General features: G+C 64.2%; 3 protein-coding genes across 5 annotated transcripts in view; all 3 read right to left on the bottom strand.

Moving 5' to 3' along the window:
• Positions 1–1,537: 1,537 nt before the first annotated feature.
• Positions 1,538–2,430, bottom strand: PHLDA2 (pleckstrin homology like domain family A member 2). Its single transcript, XM_058690014.1, has 2 exons — positions 2,005–2,430; positions 1,538–1,808 (listed from the first exon to the last, which is right to left on the bottom strand). Exon 1 carries the CDS (start codon positions 2,412–2,414, stop codon positions 2,019–2,021), a length of 396 nt encoding a protein of 131 aa, XP_058545997.1. The 5' UTR covers positions 2,415–2,430; the 3' UTR covers positions 1,538–1,808; positions 2,005–2,018.
• Positions 2,431–8,834: 6,404 nt separating this feature from the next.
• Positions 8,835–13,271, bottom strand: LOC131486713 (spidroin-2-like). The gene is made up of 4 exons (XM_058686593.1): positions 11,053–13,271; positions 10,360–10,449; positions 9,839–10,106; positions 8,835–8,927 (listed from the first exon to the last, which is right to left on the bottom strand). Exons 1-4 carry the CDS (start codon positions 13,269–13,271, stop codon positions 8,835–8,837), a joined length of 2,670 nt encoding a protein of 889 aa, XP_058542576.1.
• A 920-nt stretch (positions 13,272–14,191) lies between these two features.
• Positions 14,192–27,453, bottom strand: part of NAP1L4 (nucleosome assembly protein 1 like 4) — a 47,824-nt gene continuing 34,562 nt past the window's right edge. For all 3 annotated transcript variants that reach the window (XM_058690010.1, XM_058690011.1, XM_058690013.1), the window contains 6 exons: positions 26,753–26,898; positions 24,946–24,968; positions 24,571–24,690; positions 22,083–22,112; positions 21,660–21,716; positions 14,192–15,302 (listed from right to left, as the gene is read on the bottom strand). In XM_058690010.1, the coding sequence (XP_058545993.1) occupies positions 15,264–15,302; positions 21,660–21,716; positions 22,083–22,112; positions 24,571–24,690; positions 24,946–24,968; positions 26,753–26,898 (415 nt within the window). In that variant the 3' untranslated portion in view covers positions 14,192–15,263. The remainder of the gene's footprint in view (positions 15,303–21,659; positions 21,717–22,082; positions 22,113–24,570; positions 24,691–24,945; positions 24,969–26,752; positions 26,899–27,453) is intronic.

Here is a 27,453-nt window from a genome sequence, read left to right as displayed (position 1 = left end):
TTTCAAAGATGAGGAGTTTGAGGCTTGCAGAGAGGCCCAGGGAAATGGCCCGCCAGCGGACCCAGGCCCGGGGAGCCCCACCCCCTCCCCCGCGCCTCCCCTCAACCCAGCTGTAGGGAGGAAGGCACCAGGGCACAGGGGGGCCAGCGTGACCAGTGTGGACAGAACAATGCCAGTGGGGTCGGCAGGTGACCCTGAGACCATGAAGGCCACTCCCCACCTCCCCACGGGCTGCCTGTAAAAGAAGCTAGTTCACAACTCAGGACCCCCAACCCCAGAATTCCATGGTCCAACCAGCAGGGCCTCAGAGAGCAGAGGTCCGTCCACCCTCCGGCCCGAGAGCTCAGACCAGACCAGCTTGCCTGTGAACCTCACTGGGGATGGGGTGGTGGGGGGAGGGGGTCTCACCTTGACTTTCACCCTTTGTCCCAATGAGGGTCTGGGCAGGTCTCCAGGGAGGGGCAGGACAGGGGTCCGTCGGGGGCCAGTGCAGTCCCCCACTGGCTCAGGGACTTCGTAAGGAGTGCTGTTCCGTTGGGGAGAAAATTCCTTGCAGGAAATGGTTTCCTTGGGCTTCACAGCAAAGGGACAGCCCCTCCCCAGTCTGAGCCCTGGGACCCAGCCTGCGCGGAGGCCTGCGCGGCTCCCCCGGTCCCGTGTGAGGGTGTGAGGGACAGACATCAGGGCCCGATGTTTGGTCGTTCGCTCCCGACGCCGCTGCCTCCCCCACGTGGCATCGCCCTTCCAGCCAGAAGGGTCCCCGAAATGCAGGCCCCCTCAGCGGCCAGAGATCAGGGTCCCCCTCCGCGCTCCGGCTTGGTCACTGCCAGTGCACCTTTCCTCGCGGGAACGCGCCTCGGGTGTCCTCCCATCAGGCAGTGCTGGACTCGCGGTGGCGGCCGGCCTGACTTCCGGAGGACGGGGACCCGGCCGGACAGGGAGGGCTCGCCAGCTGCCAACCATCAGGAGTAGGAGGCCCCGGCCTCCCCCCACTTGCCCGGAGGCCCCGCCGCCTCCCCGCTCCAGCACCGTGGGTGCGGGCCAGCGGGGCCTGGTGGGGGCTGCGGGGAGCTGCCCGGGCCCCAGCAGGGCTGGGGTCAAGGGGAGCACAGGGGGCGCGCAGCCGGAGGGCTGAGGGCTCCCTAATGGGGGGCTGGGGGCACAGGTGGCATGTGGGCGGTGGGGGACAGGTGGCGGTGGGGAGCAGGGGCAGCTCAGGTGCAGGGGGTGCCCTGACCTCAGCGGGGCAGTTTGGGAGTGACCTCCCTGAGCGAAACCAGGCCCCGTCCTTCCGGACACACGCCCAGGAGCAGAAGTCAGCCAGGGCCAAACCTCAGGGCACTTCCCAGCCTCTGGAGAGGCTGCTTGGCAAGGAGGGTGTGGACCCGGCCCGGCGGATGACACTACATTCATTCAAAGTGCCCTGGCTTCCCGGCCCTTCGGCCGCCAGGGTGGCGGCTCTCCCCACCCCCACTCCCACCCCCACCGAAAGGGCCGCCAACCCTCCCGCAGTAAGGTCACACGGCACCACAGCGGCTGGTAGAAAAGGGAACGGGTCAGGTGGTTTATTTGGAATGAACATACTGATGCAAACACTACATATGAAGACAGACGGTTCCACGACGAATAACCATCAAAATAAATACATAGATAGTCTGATAATTTAACGCGCCCGCTCAGCGGGCCGAGGCTCGGCGGCTCCGCACGGGAAGGTCCTTCTCTGTGGGACAGGGACATGGCTCTCGGCCTCTGTCCTCACTGTGGGCGGCGGGAGGGCGGCCCCCGACTCGTCGTCGAGTGAGTGGCTCCTGTAGGGGGGAAGGAGGAGGGTTAGGGAGCTGGCGGCTCGGCGTCCGGCCTGTGGGTCCCCCTTCCCCGCCCCCCCCCAGGCCCCAGACGCGGGAGGAGCGAGCGACGGCCCCGGCCCGCGCGCCCCAGGGACCCCTCGACGGCGCGGCGCCCACCCCCGCCCCCCCCCCCCCGGGACGGCGTCCCCGCACTCACCGCGGCGGCGGCGCTCAGGGCGCGCGGGCCGGCCGGGACTCGGGGGGCGCGGCGGGCGCGGCGCGCTCCTGGCGGCTGCGGAAGTCCTGCAGGGCGCGGCGGTTCTGGAAGTCGATGAGCGCCAGCGTGATGGCCGCGTTCCAGCAGCTCTCGCCCGCGCAGCGGAAGTCGATCTCCTTGCGGTCGGTGGTGACGATGGTGAAGTAGACGTACTTGCCGGTGCGCTCCACGCAGTCCACCTTGAGGATGGAGTGGAAGCGCAGCTCCTTGGCGCGCGCGCCCGGCCCGGCGGGGAACAGGCGCAGGCGGTCGGGGGTGAGCACGCCGCGCTTCTTCTTCCACAGCTGGAACAGGCTGTCGCTGCGCTTCTCCAGCTCGCCCTCGCGCAGCACCTCGCCGGGCGTCCTCATGGCGGCGGCGGCGGCGGCGGCGGCGGCGGCGGCGGCGGCGGCGGCGGCGGCGGCGGCGGCGGCGGCGGCAACGCTGGCGATGCGCCCCGGCCGGCCCGGCGACGCTTTATGTCGGCCCCGCCTGCGCCCGGCCCCGCCCCCTCGGGCCCCGGCCCCGCCTCCGCCGGGCCCCGGCCCCGCCTCCGTCCGGCCCCGCCCCCAGGGGCCCCGCCCCACCAGAGGCCACGCCCCTGCCGTCCAGGACCGCCGGGGGCTGTCAGCTCGCCGGTGCCGACTGCCCGCGCCCCTCCCGTTCCCCCGCCGCCCCGGCCCCCCGGCCCCGTGGGGTGACTTGTGGTCTCGCCCCCCGCCCCGCCAACCCCGCCCCGGACGCCGGCCCCGCGGAGGAATGCGCTGCGGCCGGCCCTGCCCGCGGTGACTCACGGCCCGGAGCCCCGGGAAGCACCCGGGGACGGAGCCGGCCCAGGACGCCCACCCTCCCGGCGCTCCGGCGGCTAGGCCCGCCGCTCGAGGGCTCGCGGCGGACGCCCCCCGCGCCTTGGGGACCCTTCCTGGGGACACCGTCCGATGGCCCTGCCCGGCCGGCCTTGTCTCCCACCTGCCCCTCACCCCCCACCCTCCTGCGGGCCGCGCCTGGCGGGAACCTTCGCTCGCCCACCTGGGCCGGGCCTACCCGGAGAGCAGGTGCTCTGAGCCGGCTTTCTCTTCTGTGACATGGGGACAGTAACACTTTCGTTAGATTGGGGAACACGTGGCAAGTGCTGGAACAGCACCCCGAGGGGGCCTGTCCTCCTCCCTCGGTCCTCCTGGCGTCTGGGCAGAGGACTCCCATCGCCTGCACAGCCCCATGGGGCTCGGCCCTAGGCGCTGTGGGTGCTGGAGGGTCGGCCTGGAGAGGGGCGGCGGGGGCGGCTGAGTCATGGGTATTTCCTCCCTTCCTCTAAAGGGCTTACGGGAGCAGGAGTGACGGCTGTCCGCTCCCGGCTCCTCAGAAGGGGTCTCTGGGGGCGGCGACCGCTCCAGAGCACCCACCTTCCAGCGCCCCCCAGCCCCCCAACCCAGCTGTGGGGGTGGGGCGGGGCGGGGCCGGGGGGGCGGAGACTGCGCACAGAACAGGGAAGGACGGAGCCCCCTGGGGGCGGTGACCAGCACTCCAGGCGGCACACCTGCGGGGCGGTACAAATGAAAACCAGGTTCCCAGGTTTCAAGCCAATGACAGTGGAGCAGGACCTTCTGGGTGCAGGTCTGTGAAGCTGCCCCCGCCCCCCACCCCCAGCTCTGTGGCCTTGGCAAGTCCCCTAAGCTCTCAGAGGGCGGCCCTTCAGGCTCACGGCGAGGGACGAGGACACTGCCAGCTCACACGAGGGCTTGGGCCAGGCCTGTGCAAATGGCGTCAGGTGTCAGCTGCCCAGCGGTCCCCACCGGTGTGGCCCGGGGTGCGGAAGGGCAGGGCGAGTGAGAGGGAGTAGGTGAGGCCGGGTAAGGCCGCCTCCCGCCGGTCCAGCGCTCCTCTCTTTGGCCACCACTGGCGGGGCCTCTCTGGGGAGCGTTGACGGGTCAGGGACCCCGGGGGGGGGGGGTGCTCTGACAGGTGTGCGTCAGACAGAGCTGGGAGGGCAGGTGGAGAGTCCTGGCTCCGACCTTGGCAGGGAGACCTGGGGCGGGACAGCCTGGGTGGGTGGGAATCAGGCTGGGGATTCCGGAGGGTTGGGGGTCGGGGGCCCGGCCCACCCAGGCATCTCCACCGCCAACAGCCCCTGGCCTGGGGCCTGAGACCCATATCCCCCAGACGCCCCGTGGGGAGCCTGCCGGCCTCTGCTACCCTCCCCGCAGCTTAAGCCTGGAGCCAGGAGGGGGCCCTGTGCCCCCCCACCCCCAACAGGCCCATCTGGGGGAGCCGCTGGCGAAGGGGGCTGGGAGGGATGACGACGGAGCAGAACACTGAGCCAGCACCCCCAAGGGAAGACCTTTCAGGGGGAGCCCGCTTTGGGCCATCGGACAGCCACCAGGACGGCTTCCCGCCAGGCACTGGGGACCCCGGTGTGGATTTGGGCTGCACCTCAGGGGCGCTGGGGCCTCCCCAGGCTTCTAGGCCGGGCGGGTGCCGGACTGCCGCAGGCTGGAGAGACGGGGCCCCAGCGCCCTCTATGTCCCTGATGGTCCCTCGACGAGGTGGGGGCTGTTGGGGTTGCTCTCTTGGATCCGCGGGGAACGGAGTGGGGGTCTCAGAGAAGTTAGGGACTCGGCTGAGGTCACACTGCCAGCCGGAGGGGTTCAAACCCAATCCCTCCTCCTGCGCCCCAAGGCCTGGGGGCAGGAAGCGGCCCCGCCCAAGTGAAGGGGGTGGGGCCGTGCTGGGCCTCGCCTCTGTCTGTGGCGTCAGACTGTGGGTCAGAGCCAAGTTTACTAATGTTTATCCAAGGGTCGCATCTGGGATTCACGCAGGGCCTGCCCTGGGGGGACACCCCCTTCTTCCCGCGGGGACAGACAGACTGGTCTCCAAACTTCCGGCCAAGGCCACTCGCTGTCCTGTCCAGCTGGGCCCAGACGGAATGAGGGCACCTCTCTGAAAGGCCCCTCGTGAGGTCATGCCCACAGCGGTGAGAGGCTGGGCCCGGACGCTCTTGCCCAACCAGCCCTGGGAACAGCAGCCTGTGAGGAAGCCGTGCGTCACAGCTGGCCCATGTGCCTGGGGCTCGATACTACCCTCTTCCTGTGGGAGGCCGTGCTCAGGGACAGCCCGACATGGGGTTCCCTGCTTCCCCTGCCCTGGAGACCCTCTCCTCCGCTCCTCTGGCCTCCTCCAGGAAGCCCCCCTGGGTTGCCGGGGGGGGCATGCCCTCAGGACTGCTCCCACCAGCTTTGTGGCTGCTGGGCCTTGGGGGGTCCCACAGATGCTCCGGCGCGAACCTCAGGAGGGCGGGGAGGCCCACGCTGCCTGGAGTCACAGCCCCAGAGGTCGCGGCCTGTGACTGACTCAGGCCTGCCCTGCATCCCTCTCCTTACTCCTCCAGCCTGGGAAAAGCGAGAGGCCCCAGGGCAGGAGGCTGGTTTCAGGCTTGCACCGCCAGCCTGGCTTCGGCCCCTCGGACCTGTGTCTCTCGTCCCCCCGTCTGGTCCTCTGAGCCCCTTGGCTGGAGTCTCACAGTTGGGGGGCCTGCCTCCTAAGACACTAAGGATCCGAAGAAAAAGGGCCCAGAACACCTTTCTCCCCCTTGGCCCCGGGCAAGCTCCCTATCCAGCCCGCACTACCTTGTTCAGAGGTCACTATCAGCTCCTGGAATGCAGGGACAGTGTCTCAGTGTCGGGGCCGCCAGGGCCCAGCCCAGGCCCTTGGGGAATGTTTTTGGAAACCAGTGGCCCGAAAAGGCACCTGCCTCGCCGACCAAGAGATGTGATTAGAGCATCTGCCTGTGTGGAGGCCGCAGAACCAGAAGGGCAGGCACGGGGTCTGGGGTGGGAGTGGGGAGGGGGAGCCAGTGGGCATTCCCGTCATGTCATGTGGCCGAAGACGGCCCAGGGCTCAGCCCCCGGGACACGGGACCTCTTCGGAGGCCTGAATGAAAGCATGAATATGGATGAAGGGAACGGAGGGAGTCGAGGTGGGCGAGGCTCGGCTGCCACCCTGTGGACGGCGGTCAGTCCTCGCAGCCCCCGGGCGGTGTCCACGCAGCGGCTCTCACGCAGCGGGTGCGGGGCAGGGCCCCGTCGTGCACATTTTAATCAAGCCCCTTCCCACTTTAAAAAATTACCAAAATTAGGGCGTCTGGGTGGTTCAGTCGGTTAAGCGTCCGACTTCGGCTCAGGTCATGATCTCACGGTCTGTGAGTTCGAGCCCCGCGTCGGGCTCTGTGCCGACAGCTCGGAGCCTGGAGCCTGTTTCAGATTCCGTGTCTCCCTCTCTCTCTGCGACTCCCCCCTTCATGCTCTGTCTCTCTCTCTGTCTCAAAAATAAATAAACGTTAAAAATTAAAAAAAAAAAAAGAAAAGGCATTTCCCCCCAAAATTAAAAATCGAATTACCATGTGACCCAGGAGTCCCACATTTGGGTCCATCCCCAAAAGTAAAAGCCGCCCAGAGGTGGACTGATGCTGACCCGAGGGTTGCATCCAGGATTCACGTGGAGCCTGCCTGGGGGACGCCCCCACCTGCCCCCAGGCAGAAGGACCGGTCCCCTGATCGGGAAGCGACCCCGTGTCCACCGACGGACGGATGGATGGATGTGGTCCGTCTGCTCCCTGGACGGTCCCTGAGCCTGACGAGGACGGACGTTCTGACACCTGCCACCACGTGGATGGACCAGGGGGACGTGATGCTCACGTGTGATCCCCTCACATGAGGCTCCTGGAGTCTTCAGATTCCCAGAGACGGAGAGCGGACGGTGGGCGCCCGGGCTGGGGGTCAGCGTTTCACAGGGACGGTTTCCATTTGGGAAGATGGAAAGTTCTGGAGACGGAGGGTGGGGATGGGCGCACAACGGTGTGAACTGTGAATGTGTTCCATGCCACTGAGCTGTGCACCTGAAAATGGCTGATGGTAACGTAATGTCACATGTACTTTGCCACAATGTAAGAACTGTATCCACACACACACACACACACACACACACACAGGTCCAGATAGAAGCTTCTAGGTTTCCCAGAAGAGAAACACAATGTGTGCATTGTTCCGTGTGTCCTGCGTGTTCCCCACGCATCTGCCTCCCTTCCCGGGAAGGACTCCGGGATTTCATCACCTCCCATAACACTCAGGCTGCGCCCAGGCTTCTGCGATTATCGCGATGTCGTGTGAACGTCCCTGAACTTCACTGAGACTCACGGCTGGATGGGCTGGATGTGGAACTGTCGTGTTAAGGGCGTGAGAGCTCTGGCAAAACCGTCTGCCGGCCGGTTGGCAGTCCCACCTGTGCGTGCCGGGTGCCCGTGCCCCTACAGCTGGCCCTCCAACGGGCAGTCTGCATTTGTGTCCCTTTTCCCCAGTCCGGGGACCAAAACCCGGGGTGTCGTCTCCATGGAGTCAGCAAATGTGACTTTATGTGGTGAGAGTATCACCTAACACGACAAAACATGTGATTAAGGACCTGGAGCTCGTGGCATCCCGGGTCACCCCGGTGGGCCCGAATGCCATCACGGTGTCCTTCCCAGACACGGGGAGGGGTGGGGGGCACATGACCACGGAGGCAGAGGCTGAGGGGATGCTGGGGGCCCCAGAGCTGGAGGCAGGAGGGACCCTCCCCCTGAGCCCGGCCCCGCCCACACCTGGCCTCCGGAACCCAAATAGGCAGAGACTTCCGTTCGAAGCCTCCCAGTCGGTGGTCATTCGTCACAACCACCCTGGTGGTCATTCGTCACAACCACCCTGGACCGGAATGCAGCCCCCAGGTGGTCTGATGTCAGCCCTTCCTTGGCCTGCCACACAGTCTGGTGGCAGATGAGGACCAGACTGATGGCATTAGCTGGTGACTTCTGAGCTGGGGTTCTCCACATCACAAGGCTGTCCCAAGGCAAGGGCACGGGGAGGGACGTTCGGTGTTCTGTGCTCCCCTGGCCTGGGACGGCTCTCAAGGCCCCCCTCCCCCACCCCTCCCCCCACCCCCACCGCAGAGCTGGTGCAACCCCTCAGGGAGGCCAGCCCTACTGGTACCTTCCAGCCCCCCCCCCCCCCCCCCCGCAGAAGCGCGGGCGGGCTGAGACCCAAGGAGGCTCAGAGACCTGAAGGACATTCCCATCAAGCCAGCCTTCCGGAAGCCCCCAGCCCTTCCCGGCGGGGGAGGAAGCAGCCGGTGCAGGACGTGTGTGTGGGGTCTGCCGCAGAAGGTCCCGGGTCGCAGACCCCAAGAGGCCCGGAGCCCCGGCTGGGCCAGGCACGCCTGTCTGCTTGTCAGAGAAAGTAACATCCGGCCGCCGCCCTCCCTGAGCTGAGTCAGCCTGGCATCTTGGGGGCGGGCAGGGGCCCCGCCCAGGTGCCCCGAGAGGACTTGGCCTCAGGGTGTGCCCGGGCCTCACCCTCCCGGTGGCCGGGGTCAGTATTTGGTGGGAATGCAAGCTTCTGCCGGCCACCGCGCCCTCGGGGGTGCCGGCTCCTGCCCTCCGAGCCTCAGGGGCTCCCAGGAGGGTCCCAGGCAGACGAGGTGCCTGCAAATTCTGAAGAACGGAGGGTTCGGCCGGGGCCAGCGGAGGACGGTCCTGGGGCCCCTGCTGTCGGGGGGGTTCTGCCTGCCACTACCTCCCGGCAGACGGGAGACCGAACGGCCGGTCGGCCCCCGTGTCCAGGTGGCCAGGCGCTGAGGCCGGAGCGGGAAGGATGTGTCCAGGGGCCAAAGTCCAGGGGTGCCTGAAGGCTGGGCCGGGGCCAAGGAGCCCTCCGGGAGCGGGAGCGGGAGCCATCCGGCCGACTCGGCCTGGCTCTGGAGGGGGTGCGTCAGGCCTCTGCTCGGCCCCCGGCCCCACGGGACAGGGCCAGGAGCCCATCCGGCAGACTGGCCGCCACAGGGCTGCGGGCGCTGCGGGCACGCTGTGGAGCCCTCACCCGTAGGCGTGGACAGGGGCGTGGGCGACCCGCCCCCGCCCCCGCCCCCGCCCCGGGTGGCCACAATTCCCAACCCATCATGGGGGAGAACCAGGATTTCAGGTGGACGGACCCCGACTTGGGAGCACTTCTGGCAACGCGGGTTCCCCGAGGTACGGTTTGCACACACAGCCGAGCGCACTCACTGAGGGGTTTCCACGAGTTTCCACCGCCCGGAGGTACCCTGGCCGCCCCCGCGCCCGCTCCCCAGTGACCACAGTTCACGCACAGCCTCCAGAGGCCACCGCGTCACCTGCACGCCCTCCCTTGTGTCTGGCTGGCTTCGCTCAGTCCCTGCTTCCAAGGTCCCCCCGCTGGGACCCCACCTTGAACTCCAGGCATCTGTGGAAACCCTGGAACTGCCCAGGGCAGAGCCGAGCCGCCCAGGGGCCAGGACGCAGAGGCCGGGGCAGGACGGAGCTCAGAGACGGCAGCCACTCGATTCTGAGCACGTCTGAGGTGACACGTGAGACTCCGGCCCCGTGGCCTCAAAGGGAACAGTCTAGGGAGGGAGGGAGGGCAGGGGCAGCAGAGGCCGTGAGGACGGGAGGTGGGCCCGGATGCTCACCTGACCCTCTCATAGAAGCATCGTGATGGCCCCGCCCACGAGGGTCCCAAAGAGGGGCCGGGTGGGCCCGGCTCCAAGCGGTTCAGGGGGTCAGTGGAGACAGAGGTTAAGAGCAGCCAGGCGGGCAGCACTGGGGCCCCGAGGCGGCGGCAGCCCAGCCCCTGCAGAGCCAGCCAGTCCCCAGAGCTGCTGTCTCCTGGCTGCTCTGGAACTTTCGGGAGAAAGCCGCAAGGGAGCGTCCGCAGGTTCCCTGAGGTGCTGAGGGCCGGCCGGCAGAGGCCCCGCCTACCCCTTCCTGTGACCGCGCAGGGGTGAGGTCAGGGAGCAGCTGCGCGGACAGGCCAGGAGGCAGGGCCGCCGTGGACGGTTGGGGAAGGCACGGCTTCTCAGGGCTTCGAGCTGCATCTTGCCGTCTGCATATGTTTGGAACAACCAGCGCCAGCCTGAGGCCGCGGGGACCCAGCTCCGTGGAGCTTGCGCACTCTTCTTCCCGCAGGGACATGAAACCCAGCGTCTCCGGGGACGGCCGGCATCCAAACGTCCCTCCCGCTGCCCGTCTGTGCACCGGGCACAAACTCGGACACCCACGCCCGCTACGGCCTGCACCGCGACTCACCACGGCCAGCCAGCAGGCCCGGAGTCCCGTCCCGCCGCCCCCGGGCCCCAGCCGCCCTCTCCAGCTCCCCATTCAGCTCAGACCCCAAAGGTAACCCCTGTGAACATGCACGCACAGGCGTGCACCCACACGGACGCCCGTTCTTGGTGGCCACGCATGGACTCGGCCGGTCTCCGAAGGGACGGGCTCCCGACCTCTCGTCGTCCCCGACCACGCGCTCTGCACACACGCTGGGTGCGGACTCCCGCCCGTGATGCACACCTACTTTTTTGAAGGCCTCGGAACTGCCGGGCAGGGGGGCCCTCGGACGGGGCCACCCCCTGCCCGCGGAGCTGTGCCCTTCGAAGACTCTTCCCATGTGACCTGCGTTTCTTTAGTGAGGCCCGGCAGCCGCCAGGCTGAGCGGTGCTGTGGCTCCTAGTGGGCGTGGGTCCGCCAGGGGCCGGCAGGAGGGAGGCTTCCCCTGAAAGGTCACGCTCGCAGTGAGCCATGGGCCAGTGGGACCAATGCTCACAGAGCCGTGTCCGTCCCTGTGAACCTCCTGCACATCACCCAAGCACACGGTCGTTCCCGATCCTGCGGTTACTCGAAGCCACAGGTTTGTTAACAGGTTCATTCTGGATGCTCCGGAGGAATGTGCCAGTCGGGAGTCCTTGGGGAGCCTGGATCAGTCAGGATCTGCGGGGACAGCAGCTGCCACAGAGGTCTGGGGCCCCGTCCTCCAGGGGCGCTCCCAGCCGGGGGCCCGTCCCGCAGGGGCGCTCCCAGCCGGGGCCCGTCCCCCAGGGGTTCTCCCAGCCGGGTGCCTGTCCTCCATGGGCTCTCCCAGCTGGGTGCCCGTCCTCCAGGGGCTCTCCCAGCCGGGGCCCGTCCTCCAGGGGTTCTACCAGCCAGGGGCCCGTCCCCCAGGGGGCTCCCAGCCAGGGCCCCGACCTCCAGGGGTACTCCCAGCCGGGTGCCCGTCCCCCAGGGGCACTCCCAGCCAGGGCCCTGACCTCCAGGGGCTCTCCCAGCCGGGACCTGTCCCCCAGGGGTTCTCCCAGCTGGGTGCCCGTCCTCCAAGGGCTCTCCCAGCCGGGGCCCGTCCTCCAGGGGTTCTCCCAGCCGGGTGCCCGTCCTCCAGGGGCTCTCCCAGCTGGGGCCCGTCCTCCAGGGGTTCTCCCAGCCAGGGGCCCGTCCCCCAGGGACACTCCCAGCCGGGGGCCCCGACCTCCAGGGGTGCTCCCAGCCGGGGGGCCTGTCCCTGGGGGGCGCTCCCAGCCGGGTGCCCATCTTCCAGGGACTCTCCCAGCCGGGGCCCATCCTCCAGGGGTGCTCCCAGCGGGGGCCTGTCCGGGAGGGGCGCTCTCAGCCGGGGGCCCGACCTCCAGGGGCTCTCCCAGCCGGGAGCCTGACATCCAGGGGCCCTCCCAGCCGGGGCCCTGTCCTCCAGGGGCCGTCCCAGCCGGGGGCCTGTCCTCCAGGGGTTCTCCCAGCCGGGGGCCCGTCCCCCAGGGGCGCTCCCAGCCGGGTGCCCGTCCCCCAGGGGCTCTCCCAGCCAGGGCCCCGACCTCCAGGGGCTCTCCCAGCCAGGGCCTGTCCTCCAGGGGTGCTCCCAGCCGGGGCCTGACCTCCAGGGGCTCTCCCAGCCAGGGCCCCGTCCTCCAGGGGCTCTCCCAGCCGGGTGCCCGTCCTCCAGGGGTTCTCCCAGCCGGGGGCCCGTCCCCCAGGGGCGCTCCCAGCCGGGTGCCCATCCCCCAGGGGTTCTACCAGCCAGGGGCCCGTCCCCCAGGGGGGCTCCCAGCCAGGGCCCCGACCTCCAGGGGTTCTCCCAGCCAGGTGCCCGTCCTCCAGGGGCTCTCCCAGACGGGGCCCGTCCTCCAGGGGCTCTCCCAGCCGGGTGCCCGTCCCCCAGGGGCGCTCCCAGCCGGGTGCCCGTCCCCCAGGGGCTCCTCTCCCAGCCGGGTGCCCGTCCTCCATGGGCTCTCCCACCCGAGGCCCCGACCTCCAGGGGCGCTCCCAGCCGGGACCCCAACCTCCAGGGCCGCTCCCAGCCGGGGCCCTGACCTCCAGGGGTTCTCCCAGCCGGGTGCCCGTCTTCCAGGGGCTCTCCCAGCTGGGGCCCATCCTCCAGGGGCTCTCCCAGCCAGGGCCCGTCCTCCAGGGGTTCTCCCAGCCGGGGGCCTGTCCCCCAGGGGTGCTCCCAGCCGGGTGCCCGTCCCCCAGGGGCTCTCCCAGCCAGGGCCCGTCCCCCAGGGGCGCTCCCAGCCAGGGCCCCGACCTCCAGGGGCACTCCCAGCCGGGACCCCGACCTCCAGGACCGCTCCCAGCCAGGGCCCGTCCCCCAGGGGCGCTCCCAGCCAGGGCCCCGACCTCCAGGGGTGCTCCCAGCCGGGTGCCCGTCCTCCAGGGGCGCTCCCAGCCAGGGCCCCGACCTCCAGGGGTGCTCCCAGCCGGGACCCCGACCTCCAGGGCCGCTCCCAGCCAGGGCCCCGACCTCCAGGGGCGCTCCCAGCCGGGACCCCGACCTCCAGGGCCGCTCCCAGCCGGGGCCCCGACCTCCAGGGGTGCTCCCAGCCGGGGCCCCGACCTCCAGGGGTGCTCCCAGCTGGGGGCCCGTCCTCCGGGGGTTCTCCCAGCCGGGTGCCCGTCCCCCAGGGGCTCTCCCAGCCGGGGCCCGTCCCCCAGGGGCGCTCCCAGCCAGGGCCCCGACCTCCAGGGGTGCTCCCAGCCGGGACCCGACCTCCAGGGCCGCTCCCAGCCGGGGCCCCGACCTCCAGGGGTGCTCCCAGCCGGGGACCCGTCCTCCGGGGGTTCTCCCAGCCGGGGGCCTGTCCCCCAGGGGTGCTCCCAGCCGGGTGCCCGTCCCCCAGGGGCTCTCCCAGCCGGGTGCCCGTCCCCCAGGGGCGCTCCCAGCCAGGGCCCCGACCTCCAGGGGCGCTCCCAGCCGGGACCCCGACCTCCAGGGCCGCTCCCAGCCGGGGCCCCGACCTCCAGGGGTGCTCCCAGCCGGGGCCCCGACCTCCAGGGGTGCTCCCAGCTGGGGGCCCGTCCTCCGGGGGTTCTCCCAGCCGGGGGCCTGTCCCCCAGGGGTGCTTGCTCCCAGCCAGGAGACAGGGAGCTGCATGCGGGTGTCTTCTCTGCAGACTGTCCTCTGGGATGGGGTGTTTAACTGTGTGTCAGCGGGAAGAAGGCAGGCCTGGCGACCCAGGTGGGGCTCACCCGTGGGCCACTCTGCCCGGGGAGTCTGAGCCCCAGCTCACTTGGGTGCTTCAAGAACCAAGAACATTCTGGCTCCAGGTGTCTGGGGCACGCTGGAAACACGGCTCTTCCAGCTACTCCCAGTTGTGGCCGCTTTCCCCCTTCCAGCTACTCCCAGGGAGAGGCTAGTCCCCGGGCAGACAACGGGTGGACCGGATGCCGGCTCCTGGGCCGCAGGGAGGAGCAGGCTGGTGTGCTTGCCCTCTCCCGGCCCCGGCTCCTGCTCAAAGAGCAGACAGACACCCCCAGGTCAGGTCCCAAGCAAGAGCCCGTGCAGCAGGTGTCCTGGGGGGGGGGGGGGTGGGGGGGGGCGGGGAGCACTCCCTCTCATGAAGGGACGGGGACCCCAGCAGAAAAGCCCCTGTGAGAAGACACAGCAAAGGTGGCCGTCGTGCGGGACCTCTCCCTCCTGGGAACCTCTGCGTCTGGAAGGCACAGCCCCACCAACTCTGGGAAACGGCCTTCTCCTCGGGAAGGGCAGACCCTCTCCCGTGGCAGCAGAGGGCCCACCCGGGGACCCCGAGCCCCCGCTGGCGGTGAAGCGGGTCCGGAGGCCTAACGGGCCAGGTAAACGCAGCCTCCTCCTGAGAACCGGCTGCAAGAGCCCTAAAGACAACACGGGAAAGGCCTGAAGTCCTGGGTCTGCTCACCCCCCACGGCTCTACAGACACAGTGCGTGCAGGCGCGCGGCCACCGCCCGGAGCTGCCGGGCGGGAGCAGGTGCCAGCACCCCCGCCCGCTGTTCCCACCAGGTTCTCCCCCAGAGACACACTGCACAGCACTGGATTCGTGTTTCACAACTTTAATAGAATATTCTAACTATTCTGTACAAATTGAAAACACCGTATTCAGTTACAAATGTATTGTAAGTAAGGCTGAGCACTCTACAGGCCTGGTCACAGTGTGGACACGGCATCCCCGGCTGCCAGAGACCGCGGTCACACACTCGGAAACCTCACACGCCAGCCAACAACGGGTCACTCCGAACCCAGGGCTTTGAAGACAAGATGAGCACAGGGCCGGGAAACAGGGGCTACTGAGGAAGCAAGACCCGACATGCACACACTAGGAGAAGCGGCCCCCCGCCACGGGCGCCCCCCGCGCCCCCGCCAGAGCCGGAGGTCCGTCCGGCAGGAAAACGAGCCTGGCTCGGCCGCTGGCGGGACAGAGCGAGGGTCCCTCTACGCAGGCCTGGCTCGCGTGGGAGCCGCCAGCACACCCACCTGGGGAGTCACCGGGCCACCAGGCACACACACGGGTTCAGAGACTGTGAGGACGAGCGACGGCAGGCGCCCCGAGCCCTCACGAGCAGGAAAGAATAAATAAATACGAGGATGGGCCACAAGCACTGGCGCCTCGGGGCTGGGGTGCGCGCACCCCCTACGCCACCCCGAGGGAGACAAAACTGGAGAGGGAACGCTCTAAGAACGGGACTCGACTCTACCAGCCCTCGGGGCACGACGCGAGCACAGGAGACCAAGTGGCGGAAACACGAAGCGTGTGAGTTTCTCCAAGTGAAAGAAGAATCCGGTCCGACTGCGGAGTGGAGTTACTGGTTCTAGATGCCCTGGAGCCACGTCCCAGACGCCTGCCCTTGGCGTCGACCGACCTTCCACCGCCCCCTCCTCCCAAAGGCAGGGCCTGGGGAAGTCCACCGAGCTGCACCCAGGGCCGTAGAGGGTGCTGGAAGCAAACCTCCTATTTCTGAAATGCATTTAAGTCGCCACTGTACAGGTTAAGCCAAATAAAAGGATAAAGGAAAAGTTAACGTCAAAATCATGCACTTGAAAACGAGTTAGAGGCGAGGGCTGCCGGTGCGGTCGCGCCGCGGCCGCGACGGGTCCTCGGTGCCGTCGTCTTACTGCTGTTTGCACTCGGAGGGCTGGCTGGGCTCCTTCTGCAACGAGAGAACAACACTTGTAGGGAACCGATCTCACCAACCAGCCGTCTCCAACCAACGACGGAAGGCAAGACTCAACGAGTGTGCTCATTCTTGCTGAAAAAATGGTCCCTGCAAACACACTTCTAAAAGAGTAATGACAAAGGGGCACCTGGGGGGCTCAGTCGGTTAAGTAAGCGTCTGACTCTTGATTCAGGCTGAGGTCATGATCCCAGGGTCGTGGGATCGAGCCCCGTGTAGGGCTCTGTGCCTGCTTGGGATCCTCTCTCCACCCTCCCCTGCTTGCTTGCTCGCTGACTCTCAAAATAAAGAAACTTAAAAAATAATTTGAAACAGTGGAGCGCCTGAGTGGGGCTCAGTCGGCTCAGGTCACCATCTCACGGTTCGTGGGTTCAAGCCCCACGTCGGGCTCTGCGCTGACGGCTCGGAGCCTGGAGCCGGCTTCGGACTCTGTGTCTCCCCCTCTCTCTGCCCCTTCCCCATTTGCACTGTCTCTCTCTCTCAAACAGACACTAAAACAGACTTTAAAATTTTTAAACGGTAACAAAAAATAAGTCAGCTTCCCAGAAACAATCTCAGTAGGGCAGCCTTTTTGTTTCAAGCCATGCCCCGAGTCTAATCAGAGGGCTTGCGTTCAGAAGGAGGGCCCGTCAGAGCCGCGGAGACTGAGCACGCGTGCAGGAGGGCCCGTGTTCCAGAGCTGCAAGGCGGCCTCGAAGCTTCATGGCGGCCCCCTAAACGCCGCCTGCGTGTAAGAGCAGCAGACTCCCCCTTTCTGCTCCCGCCACCCCTGAGACAGGCTCAACACCGGAGACGAACGGGGGCCACCCACCCAGTGTGGGCCAGAGGCAGCCAGCCGAGCAGCCACACCTGACGCCGGGAGGCCCCTGCGACGGCTGCACGCACCGCCCCCGCCCCCATGTCCCTCCCCAAGTGGGAACCCTACCCTTCCAGAAAAGGTGTCAGGGAGAGAGGGGGTCTCCTCAGCACAGAAGAGCACATTCACCTCGATACAATCTGTCTCCCACCTTTACGAGCACATTTAGCAAATCCACGCGTTTTGTGCAAAGCCACCAACAGCCCGACTCACACGACGAGGTCACTGACCGTCCTCAGCATATAATCGTATGTCAGTCGCCTAGAATTCTTGCTGCCAAGGCTACACATCACTCGGAACACGATCTGGCAAGCCTAGGGAGGCTAAAACCCCCGCACTACGTGGTCCAGAAGAAACTTCTGCTTAAACAGAACTGGCAGCTGCTACGGTGGAAGCTCCAGCTCATTCTCCAGAAAATCACACTGAAGACAGGAAAAGAATCACATGCAGAGTCCGCAGAAACATGAAACGACATCTGGGACCCTGTGAAAGCGGATGGAGAGGGCACGGGGACGAGGCCGGGCCCCAGCTCTCTGTCCAGCACCCCCAGCAGCGGGGCCGCTCTGGGAGGGGGTCCTGGCCCTGGCACCCGCCCGGCACCCGCTCATCTAAAATACCGCTGAAAAGGCCGGGCACCAAAACAAAACACACGTGACCAGAAATCCAGGCTAGAAAAGATCAAAGTCCCACCCCACACACCCGGAGGTGACCCACCCAGGCAGCCGAGGAGGCCCCGGGCCGGGCTGCTGGTTCTCCGTAGGTGCAGCGATGGCAGGAGGGGGGGAGCCGCAGGCAGCTGTCCGTGCGCGAGGGGAGGGCGTGTGTCTCCACAATCGTATTTGCGACAAGGAAGTGGGTTAGAGGAGATGGGGCAAAGGAGGTGGTCGCGTAGGGGGAGAAGGCGGGAACAGGGGAGGGCGGCACAGGACAGGAGGGACTTCTCTACCTTTCCGCACACGAAGGGTTCCACATATACAGTGTTTTGCAACACTGGGTGGGAAACAATTTACGATGTGAAGTCTGGGTGATTTCACACGTATATGTATAGGTTTGCAAGCCTGAGAACGTATCACCTACTCACTCAAAACACATTCGGTAGCTTAGGTGATAAAGGCTACTGGAGGCAACAGGGCCTCACGACAACCAAGACCAGGAGAGAAGCTGGCGGCCCCACCTGCGGGAGCAGCATCCACAGGGACACAAGTCCTGGCTGGTAAAGGTGACCCAGAATCCCAGAGCTTCTCATCTCATCAACGAGACACCAATGGTTTTCAATCTGTGACACAGGCCAAAACAAAACTGCACTGAGCCCCAGCACCCTCTGTTTCACATCACAGAGTCTGATGACGGCTCAGTCACTCAACGCCACTGATTATCAAAGGAAGGGAGGCAGGGGTTTCAAAGGCACACTCTAATAGCCCAAACCCTGCCTGTCTGGGAACCATTTAAAAGACAAGTTTTCCCAGACGACACGTGCCGGGGAAGGAGTGGAGAAGGGCCACCAAGCACATGGCCGGCACTGCGTCACGGGGGCCCACGGCCCCAGGGCCCAAGAGCTGCCCGACTACGGGGGGAGCGGCCGCCTCCCCCCAACCCCCACCCCGGAGAAGCTGGGACCCCGGCAAGAACCTGATGACATCGCCACAGGACTGCGAAAACTGCCGAGGCACGCCGGTGTTACCCGGGGTGGCCACACGCCAGGAGGGTCCCTCTGTCCTAGAGACACGGGCTGCTGGGCTGCGGACGCTCCCAAGTGACTGGCGGGGTGGGAGGAGCGGGGCTTGGGTGGAGCAAGCCTGGCTGCTGGTCCATCAGAAGGGTGGGGCGGCGGGAACCAAGCAATCGCGCTGTCATCCGTGCACTCGACCCTTCAAACACGCGGGCCCGAGGCCGCACGTCTCCCCTAGCTAAAACGTTTCTTTGGCCTCGTCTATGAGAACGAGCCCACGCGAGGGAGACAGGAAGGCAATGCAGACAGACGCTCAAAGGTGTTTGGTCTAAATGATGGTCAGGATCAGCTGGTCACCTGCGGCGGGAAGTTCAAGTTCCTGCTCACAGGCTCCGCTGTATAAGCGGCCGCTGCTGCTCAGCCTTCCTCTCCTGGGTGTAAGCATCGCCTCCCGTGGCACCTGCCGACCACCACCCCGGACCACCTCCCCCCCCAACCCCGCCAAGTGAGGACAGTGTCCTCGGGGGGAAGGAGCTGATGACTGGAACAGAGCTGCGATGGCGACGATGGCCCTCGCCGTGGGGGACGGGAGTGGGGGGTGGGCGGCCCCCAGGAGACTGCTGCTGGCTCTTACCCGCTCAGAACTCTCCAGCAGCCAGCCACACCGGCACCTGCTACTAACGCTACACCAGACCACAGCTTTGGGCACAAAGATTCTGGCACGAGGCTTAGGTAGCCCTTTATGACCCACCGGCCTGCACCACACCTGATTAGAAAGTAGAAACCATCACTAGAAACACATCGAGAAAAAGCGATGGGCTCGTTCCTACCGCAAGGGGTGTGGCTGGTCGGTCCCAGCACAGCCCAGGCAACACGGTCTCCACCTCCCAGGGCCCTCACTCACGGTCCTCTTCCTGGAGGGCCGTCCTGTCAAAGTGCCACACCAGTCATGCCTTTGCCACTCGGTCAGAGACGAACACTGGGCTTGCAGAGCAGGAGCAAATGTAGTTTCTGACAGTCAGTTTTAGAGGTACACAAAACAGGGACACCTGGGCGGCTCAGCCGGTTAAGTGTCTGACTCCTGACCTCAGGGTTATGAGTTCAAGCCCCATGCTGGGCTCCATGCTGGATGTGGAGGCTACTTAAAAAAAAACAAAAAAACAAGGCAACAACAGGTGCTGGCAAGGATGCAGAGAAAGGGGGAACCCTCTTGCACTGCTGGTGGGAATGCAAACTGGTGCAGCCACTCTGGAAAACAGGATGGAGGTTCCTCGAAAAATTAAAAATAGAACTCCCCTCTGACCGGGCAACTGCATTACTAGGTACTTATCCAAGGGATACAGGGGTGCTGTTTCGAAGGGACACGTGTACCCCAATGTTTTATAGCAGCACTATCAACAATAGCCTAAGTATGGAAAGAGCCCAAATGGCCATCGATGGATGAATGCATCAAGAAGATGTGGGACGTGTATGTACATCTATAACGGAGTCTTACTCGGCCATCAAAAAGAATGCAATCTTGCCATCGGCAACTACGTGGACGGAAGTAGACAGTATTACGCTAAGCGAAATTACGGAAAGACAAACATCATATGACTTCACTCACATGAGGACTTTAAGAGACAAAACAGATGTACATAGGGGAAGGGAAGCAAAAACAAGATAAAATCAGGGAGGGGGACAGAGCATAAGAGACTCTAAAACACGGAGAACAAACAGAGGGTTACTGGAGGGGGTGTGGGAGGGGGGAGGGGCTAAATGGGGGAGGGGCGCCAAGGAATCTACTCCGGAAATCATTGTTGCACCAGACGCTAAGTAACTAGGGTGTAAACTTAAGACAGAAATTGAATTAAAAACAACTTAAAAACAAAAACCAAAAAGCCGCATACACAACAGACCCCCTGCGCAAAAATACTGTTCTTCAGGAAGCCGCACGCTCAGCCTGGTGCACACTGGATGTGCCTGGCCGGCAGCCTCCTCTCTGTCCGCAGAGCGGACAGTGAGGCACGACCGTAAGGCACGGGCCAGGAGACTGGGTTAGAAACGAATACAGCTCCACCTTACCTAGAAACGTATGAATGATTAGCAGACAAAAATTGCACCTACGTGGGGAAAAAATTGAGAGGAACCGTCAGCACAAAGGAAAATAAACTGCACAAAATTATACCGACAGAAACAGAGACTCTCTCATGACACCAACGGCTGCAAAATCTCGAGCTTGAGATGAACCACCCCCACCCATCACACCTGTCCCTTTAGTACCCAAACAGCCCCTGTCCCCGTCTGCCTCCACTTGTGCAGACCCTGACGGGACAAATCCCTCCGCAGGACCAGACTCGGGCCCTTCTGGCTGCCCAGACCCGGCGGTCCCGGGGCCTCACGTTGGCGAGGCTACTCGTTCAGTCACCGCTCTCCTTCCCCTGACCGACACCACAGATGGAGACCCACGGAGCGCGAGCCCCGACCGCCCTCCCCCGTGTCACGTTACTGGTGAGAGGATGCTCTTCCAGCAAAACAGACGTGGCAGGAGACAGAAGGCTCGGTGAGGAGAGAGGAGAGGACAGACAACAAGAAGGAAGCGACGCGACAACGGAGCCCTCACTGCCGGCAACAGGGGAGACCGGAGGCAGCCGGGCCCCGAGTCTGGACGCGGTCTCGGCTCTAGAATCCAAACTGTGGGCGTGTGCGCCAGCGGGAGAGCAGGGAGGAGCAGGCGGCCCGGTGGGGGCCACCCGAGGCGGGGCCCCGGTGTCGCGGAGGCGAGCGCGGGCACGGCAGTCCTGCCGAGGTGCGCGGGCCGGCTTTGCAAAGATGCCCCTCTCCGTGAGCTTACGCCCAGAGGAGAATTCACGTGGTACGTTTCTGAAAGTGTGACGCCTCCCTCCCATCCTTCCCTAGAAGGAGCCAGTACAGTAAGCGTGCATTTACGGAAAGACTTGCTGTTAAAAAACAAAACAAAACAAAACAAAACCACTTACAGAGCTGGGTTATTATGCCGATAGTTTACGCACGTCCCACTCGGGGCAAAACGGGGGACGGACGGACCAACAGTGTCTAGCTACACCGAGATCCAGTTAGCACACGCAGGGGACGTCAGGGCTCTGCTGGCCCACCGCGGATTTAACTCTAAGCTGCGGCGCGTTACTGATCTCGCGCTCGCAGACACGACGTGCAGCTTCGGGACCGCGTTAAAGCGGTTCTGGATTCAGAGGCTGTGGCAAGCGGCCAGGTGCCTTCATTTAAGCTGACCTGAGACCAGAAGCCAAGACTCACCTCTACAGATAAACTTAATGGAGTTGCCCATTCTCCTCAGCTGGTTTTTTGTTTGCTTAACTAAAGCTTCCTAGTTTATGTGCAATCGTTGGAGATATTTACACGCGGCTTCCGAGTAATCTCAGCCCAAATACAGTCACAAGATTATGTCTACAACTTCATTACTCTACTCGTTAAAAGAAATAATAACAACGCCCCAAAGTCCCTCCTTTCAAAGTCCCTCTTTTCCAAAATTAAACACACAGGAGTTTACCGCGTCGCCATTTAGTCATTGTCTTAGAAGAATTAAAGATCTGGAAACTAAGGCTGCCCTCCTGCCTAGTTAAGAAAACAAACGGCAGCTCAGGAAGGAGCTGGAAAAGCACTGGCTGGATACCTACACCTCACACTAAATGACACCTGAGGTGTCCGAATAGCCCCTGTTCGAGGACTGACGGGAGGACCCACGGGCCCCGCACCCGCAGCGCCTCCCGGTGGGGGGCCGTCTGAGCACACGGCGCGGGGCTCGCAGGTGCGCGCAGCCCCGACAACTGACCTTGGGGTTGGCTTCGGCATTGTCCTCATCTTCTCCCTCCTCGTCACCTTCCAGTTCCTGCACAAGAGAGTGAGAAGGAGCTGAGCGGACGGGACTTAAACTCTGGGGGCTTCACTTGCCCCAAGCCAACTAAACGACCCCTGGATTGAGAGGGAATCAACGATCACTGTCCGGGACTGATGTCACCCCCTCCGGACACAATGGCTTCTGGGTACTTCATCCCCTCGCAGATACTGGGCATCAACACACCGCTGAAAACGCAGGGTCGGCCGCCCCCCTGGTTTTAACAGGGTGCAGCCCCCGGAGGCAGCTCCGCACAAGTTGGGTGTAACTGGTCTTGTGCTTCCGCGACCTCACGCACTCGAGCAGGGGCGGCCCGGCGCGGCCGCAGGGAAGGGACGCTCCACGCGGGCCAAGTCTTACCTCCTCTTCTCCTTCCTCACCCTCTTCAAACTGAAAAAAGAAAACAGAGACAAGTTTTTAAGTCTCTGGAGCGCAAGGGCGCCCCGACCCAGACACAGTCCCCCCGTCAAGTGCCCCTACTGGTCAGGCCCAAGGAAAGAGGTCGGTCGGCAGCACCCGTTCCAGGCCCAGTTCTTAAGGGGAGGGTCTGCCGCTGGGCATCTTGGCCTTGGAACGGGGACTAGGCTGCGGCCAGCGCTGCGGGGCCTCGTGTTCACAAGCCCCACTGCGGTCACAGGACTCCGGGTAGCTGAAAACCACTGAAAACAAGGCCTAAGGATGGGGGGTGGGGGGTGGGGGGGTGGTGGAGGCTGGTCAGCATGAGAACATACTGGTTCACCTGGGAAACTGGCTGACCTAAGCAAGCCGGCAGAGGGCGTTTACTACAAAGATGCATGAATTTCCACGGCATTTTATGTCTCATACAGGGGTAAACGTTTATGTGTTAGAAGTATGATAAAACCTTGGTGCTTAACCTTTAAAAGAGGTCAGAACTGAGGCGTGCAGAAGAGACCCCCAACACTGTAGCTGGCTGGTCTTGAATGAATTTCTCCCAGGTCCAAAGACGTCACGGGTCAGGCTCTCATTCAAGCTCCAAACATCAGACTCCGATCAAAACCAAACCCAAAACAAACCTTATCGCTACTGCCTGCACGGCACAAGGGACCCATTTAAGCAGGCTTTTTCCTCGCTGGAGTCCACACACGTCCCCTCAGTGACAGCTCACACAGAACTCCGGAGAGCGGGGGGCCGGGGGGCCCAGGGCGCGCGCCCTCCGGCGCCGGCAGGTGTCTGAACACACCCCAGGGCCCTTTCCCCCTTGTGCCCCGACCAGCCTGTGGCAGAGGAAGACCCTGGCTTGGAGTCTGGCAGCTAAGTGCGTTTCAGCGCAGCCTCCGACTGGAATTGGCCTCCGACGGGCCCAAGCACGGCTTTCCTGAGGTTCTCAGCAGATCACCTCGCTCTGGACCCGGAGGGGCCTGACACTCACGCAGAGCGGCGGCCCCCAGGTGGGGGTGCAGGTGTGGAGCCCGCGGGGCAAGCGAGCTCGGCCGGGAGAGCGTGGGAACCGAGCAGGTCCCCCCGGCACAACGCGCGGGGCCTGGGCGAGGCTGCCAACGCCACGGACGTCTGCAGGTTAACCTGTACCCGACAGGCACGAAGGAGCGTGTCAACAGGAGCTACTCTCACAGCTCGACGCGTCACCAGACTGCCCACCATTGACCGCACTGTCCCGGGCGGACACCGCAGCAGAGGCTGCCGCGTGGCTGCCGCGGGGTCAGGACCCCGGTCTGAGCAGTCAGGGTGCGGCTCCCCTCCGCAGCTCTGCGCCGCGCCTGCACGCGGGGCGTCGTGCGCGAGCGCGTCCACGCGGAAGGCAAGCCGTGCCGTCCGCTGTGCCTGCCCCTTAAATAAACACGCGCGGGCGCTGCCCCCTCAAGTTTTAAAACTCGTGGGTGTGTGATCAACGAAGTCCGGGAACCCCCGGTCTGGAGACGAGCTTTCTGGGGCGCGCAGTCACGAGAGTCTTGGGCCACACTAAATAAAGCCAGACAACCGGTTCCTCGGTTGCCAACGACCTCAGTTACGATCTTTACGCGTCCCATCAGGCGGTCCTACTGCATCGGACAGTGTGGGCAGGGGAGCACAGAAAGTTCTACCGGACGGGCCGGTCCACCACCTGTGGCATCAATTTCAGCCGTGCCGCTTACACAGCTGACACGACACGACCCCACCCCACAGCCGCCTCCTGCCCCAGCCCGGGATGCAAGTTATTAGCTCATCTCAGATGGTCTCCGACTCTACAGCTGACCCCCCCCACAACGACCGTGAGCACAGAAGAGAACTGTGGGAAGCAGGCCTGCACTGCCCCTGGGCGCCAAGCACCCGGAATCTGCCTAGCTCCCGCTGCCCCGTCTAAGGCCTCGGCAGACCCCTCAGAAAAGAGACCTAGAACCGTCTGGAACACCCAAGAGCCCTAAAAGCCAGAGAGTAAATACCATCTAAAACACGTGCAGCAGCAAGCTACAAAACTGTATTTCCATAAATCAAGCAGACCCAGTGACCCGGGCCTCAGCTGCGACGGGGAGAACTGTCTCCGGTGACCACAGGACAGCTCGCGAGACTGTGCTCAAGCCGAGAGAGCAGCCCGGCCACGCTTCTATGCAGCGCGGGCCCCCAGTCTCTGGGGCTGGTACGCCATAGGCTAGCAGGGGTCAGCTCGGCGGATGGCCGTCTGCTGTGCCAGACCTCCTTGAGTGACAGTTTCCTCCCGTTTCAAAGTTACCCAAAGCTTGAAGTCAGTAAGCAGGACACGGCAAGCACCGGGGCCTTCCGAGGACAGGCTGGCACTCCGCTCTGGGGCCCCCCAGAGTCCCGCTCCGCCCCTGCCATCTGCCCCGCCACCAGCGACCCCCAGCTGCCCCTCAGGGCGTCGCTGCCCACGTACGTTGTCGTCGTCCTCTATGGCCTCGCCCGTGAAGTACAGCACGGCCCGCGGGACTATCCGCTCCCGAAAGAAATGTCCGATTTCAAAGTCGGAGGCTAACGTGAATTCCGAGTCTTCATCCTGACAGGGGAAAACGTCAACACGGCTCGTTTCCATGAGACGAGCACCACGCCCTCCCACCCACACTGTGCCCGCGCTCCGGGCGGCCTGGCAGGCAGGGGCACGGGGACACGTGCTCCAGACCTGCCTCATGGTGCAGTGGACACAAAGGACACAAACGCCCCCCGGGTCTAAGGGAGGAGGAAGCAGGACTAAAGGGAAGGCAGGCAAAAACGCTGGACACAAAGGAGACTCTGAGGACGACACAAATCTTACCAGTGATTCTCCATCCCCGGAGGCTAGAAGACAAAGACAAAACACATCAACGTTACAGGGACAGCCAGGGCCTGGGTAAAGCCCCCTCGGGCGGCCCGGCGGACAGGTCGAGTGCCTCAGCGCACAGCCCGGCCCTGCGCCTCTCTGCCCGCTGCCCACACCGCCCGCAGACCTGTGCAGAGGGCCAAGGGGGAAGGCATGCCCAGCAGGTTAGGGTTGACAGGTGGAAAGGCCCACCGAGTGGCGGCACACTGGCCGTTCTGTGCCTTTATGCCACAAGCGGAGCTCGCACCCGTGCCCCGCAAGCCCGCGCAGGACCCCGCCGAGAAGGGGGACGGCAGAGCCGTGTCACCAAAGCAGCGCCCCTCGGCTGGGTCCGTGGGACGTCCTTCCTGCCAAACGAACAGATGCCCTGCGGGCAGCAAAGCACCGCACGCCTCGCCGATGTGCCACTCGGCACACACACAGCCGCCCAGCTCGTGGTGCCTAACCAGAGCCGGGCCCAGGACCGAGCGTGACAGGAAGGACAGGGTCCGAAAAGTCAACAAAGCCCAGGGACGCTCAGACCCCCGACTTCAGAAGTGCTCGTTCCAGGCCGGGTCTCGTCAGGAGGCGAAGGCTGACCGCGGGGTGGGGGCTGGGGCCCGGCGGGCAAAACCCAGCCCTGCGGCCCGCGTCCCCCAGCCTCGGCATGTAAGCCCCCCACCGTGCCCCCCACGGGCTGAGCTTCGGGTCTGGGGACTCTGGCCTGGGGGCTGGGGCTTTGCTCCCTTGACTTTGGGACCTGTTTCTTAGATTTAAGAACAAAAAGGCCATCTTAGATTTCCATCATTTCAAAAAGCATTTTATCGATTTTGGTACTTTTTCTTGAGTATCTGTCACCAACCCACTGTCACCTCATACTCGTTTTTCACAGAGCTCATCACCCGATAAGCTTGTCACATTCGTCACACGACAAACTTACCCTGTTTCTCTGACTACCTTAACAATAGCTGTTAAGGTAGGTTAAGGGGTGCCTGGGGGGCTCAGCTGTCCGACTTCAGCTCAGGGAATGATCTCATGGTCCGTGAGTTCTAGCCCCACACTGGGCTCTGTGCTGACAGCACGGAGCCTGCCCGAGATCCTCTGTACCCCCCGCCAACCCTTCCCCTGCTCACGCTCTGTCTCAAAAATTAACAAACATTTAACAAATAAATAAATAATACTCGTTGGATGAGTCATTTATCTACCACAAAGTTTCGGTGCACGGTTCAGGGACCCCTGGCCCATCTGTAGAGTGATATGACCAGGACAGTACAGTTTCAGGGTCCCCGAAGTCACCTGCCCAAATGGAGTCCACTCAGTCTCACTTCAACTTTCTTCAATTACTTAAAACCCAGTTTGGAGGCTTCCAGCAAACGCACCGCCTTCCAGAGCGAAGCCGCGTCTACTTCCCAGGGAGCGCGTGCGGGTGGCGGCCACCGTGGACGCAAGGCTCCAAAGGGCTCCTTCTCAAACAAGGAAGCCGAAGCGCTGCATTTACAGCTGTGTCTACCCCCACAGCAGCAGGCACTGGCATCCCGGAGGCTCCAAGACAGACCCAGGGAGAGAGGGGCCGAGCGGTGAAGGCAGCGAGCCCAGAGCGCGATGGCCCGCGGCCGAGGGCGAGCAGCCCACGTGCCACCGCGCGCCTGCACTTCCCCGTGCGTGTGCGCGCGCACACTCACGAGAAACGGTCTTCTGTGTGTCGTTTTCAGGGGCCGCCGGACAGGACCCTGAGGGTAAGTGACTCTAGCTCGTCCGTGACGCTCCCAGCGCCACCACTCACCTTTCAGCGGGCTGAAGAAGTTGAAGAACGAGTCGTTGGGGACTTGCTTGGTGATCGTCCTCACCGTGCCTCGGCCCTTATGCTTCTGCTTCTTCTTGATCGTTTTGACGGTGACGTTCTTTCCTTTCTTCCAGTCAATGACACACCTGCAGAGACAGACGCCCGTCACGCACACGTACACCTGCCACAGGGGAGCCCAGCAAAGCAGAGCCACGCGCCTAACCCGGACAACCCTGTCAAAGGAACCCACCCGTGGGTCCCCGCCCGCCCAGGCGCATCCGAAGGTCAGCGACAGCAGAACGGCCAAAGGGGCGGTCTGCCGCCATCCGGGTTGGGAGCACTGCCTTAAGCGTCACGTGACGCATTTCCCCCAAGACCTTCTGTACTTCTTCCGTGGCCGAGCCCGGTCAGCGCGGGGCTAGGGTGCCCGAATGATGCGCACAGGTTATCACCTGCTGTCTCTTGGCCCCAGAGCACAGCTGGACCAACTCACGCACCCAAATTCTCAAGGCAGCTAAGCAAGCAGACCAAGCTGCCGGAAGGCGGCAGGCGACCCCTGGCAGCATTCGCAACCGGGGCACACGGCACGCCGGCTGCCGGCTGCCATGGGGGCCCTGCCGGGGGGTGAGCCCGGCCGGCTTTCTAATCTTCCCATCACTGTGGCTCAACAGGCAGCCCCTGGCAGCACGTGACTAGTGTCT

Source organism: Neofelis nebulosa, chromosome 10, assembly GCF_028018385.1.
Source record: "Neofelis nebulosa isolate mNeoNeb1 chromosome 10, mNeoNeb1.pri, whole genome shotgun sequence".
Classification (NCBI taxonomy): Eukaryota; Metazoa; Chordata; class Mammalia; order Carnivora; family Felidae; genus Neofelis; species Neofelis nebulosa.
Note: the sequence above shows the minus strand (reverse complement) of the source record. Positions and strands in the feature narration are given on the sequence as shown.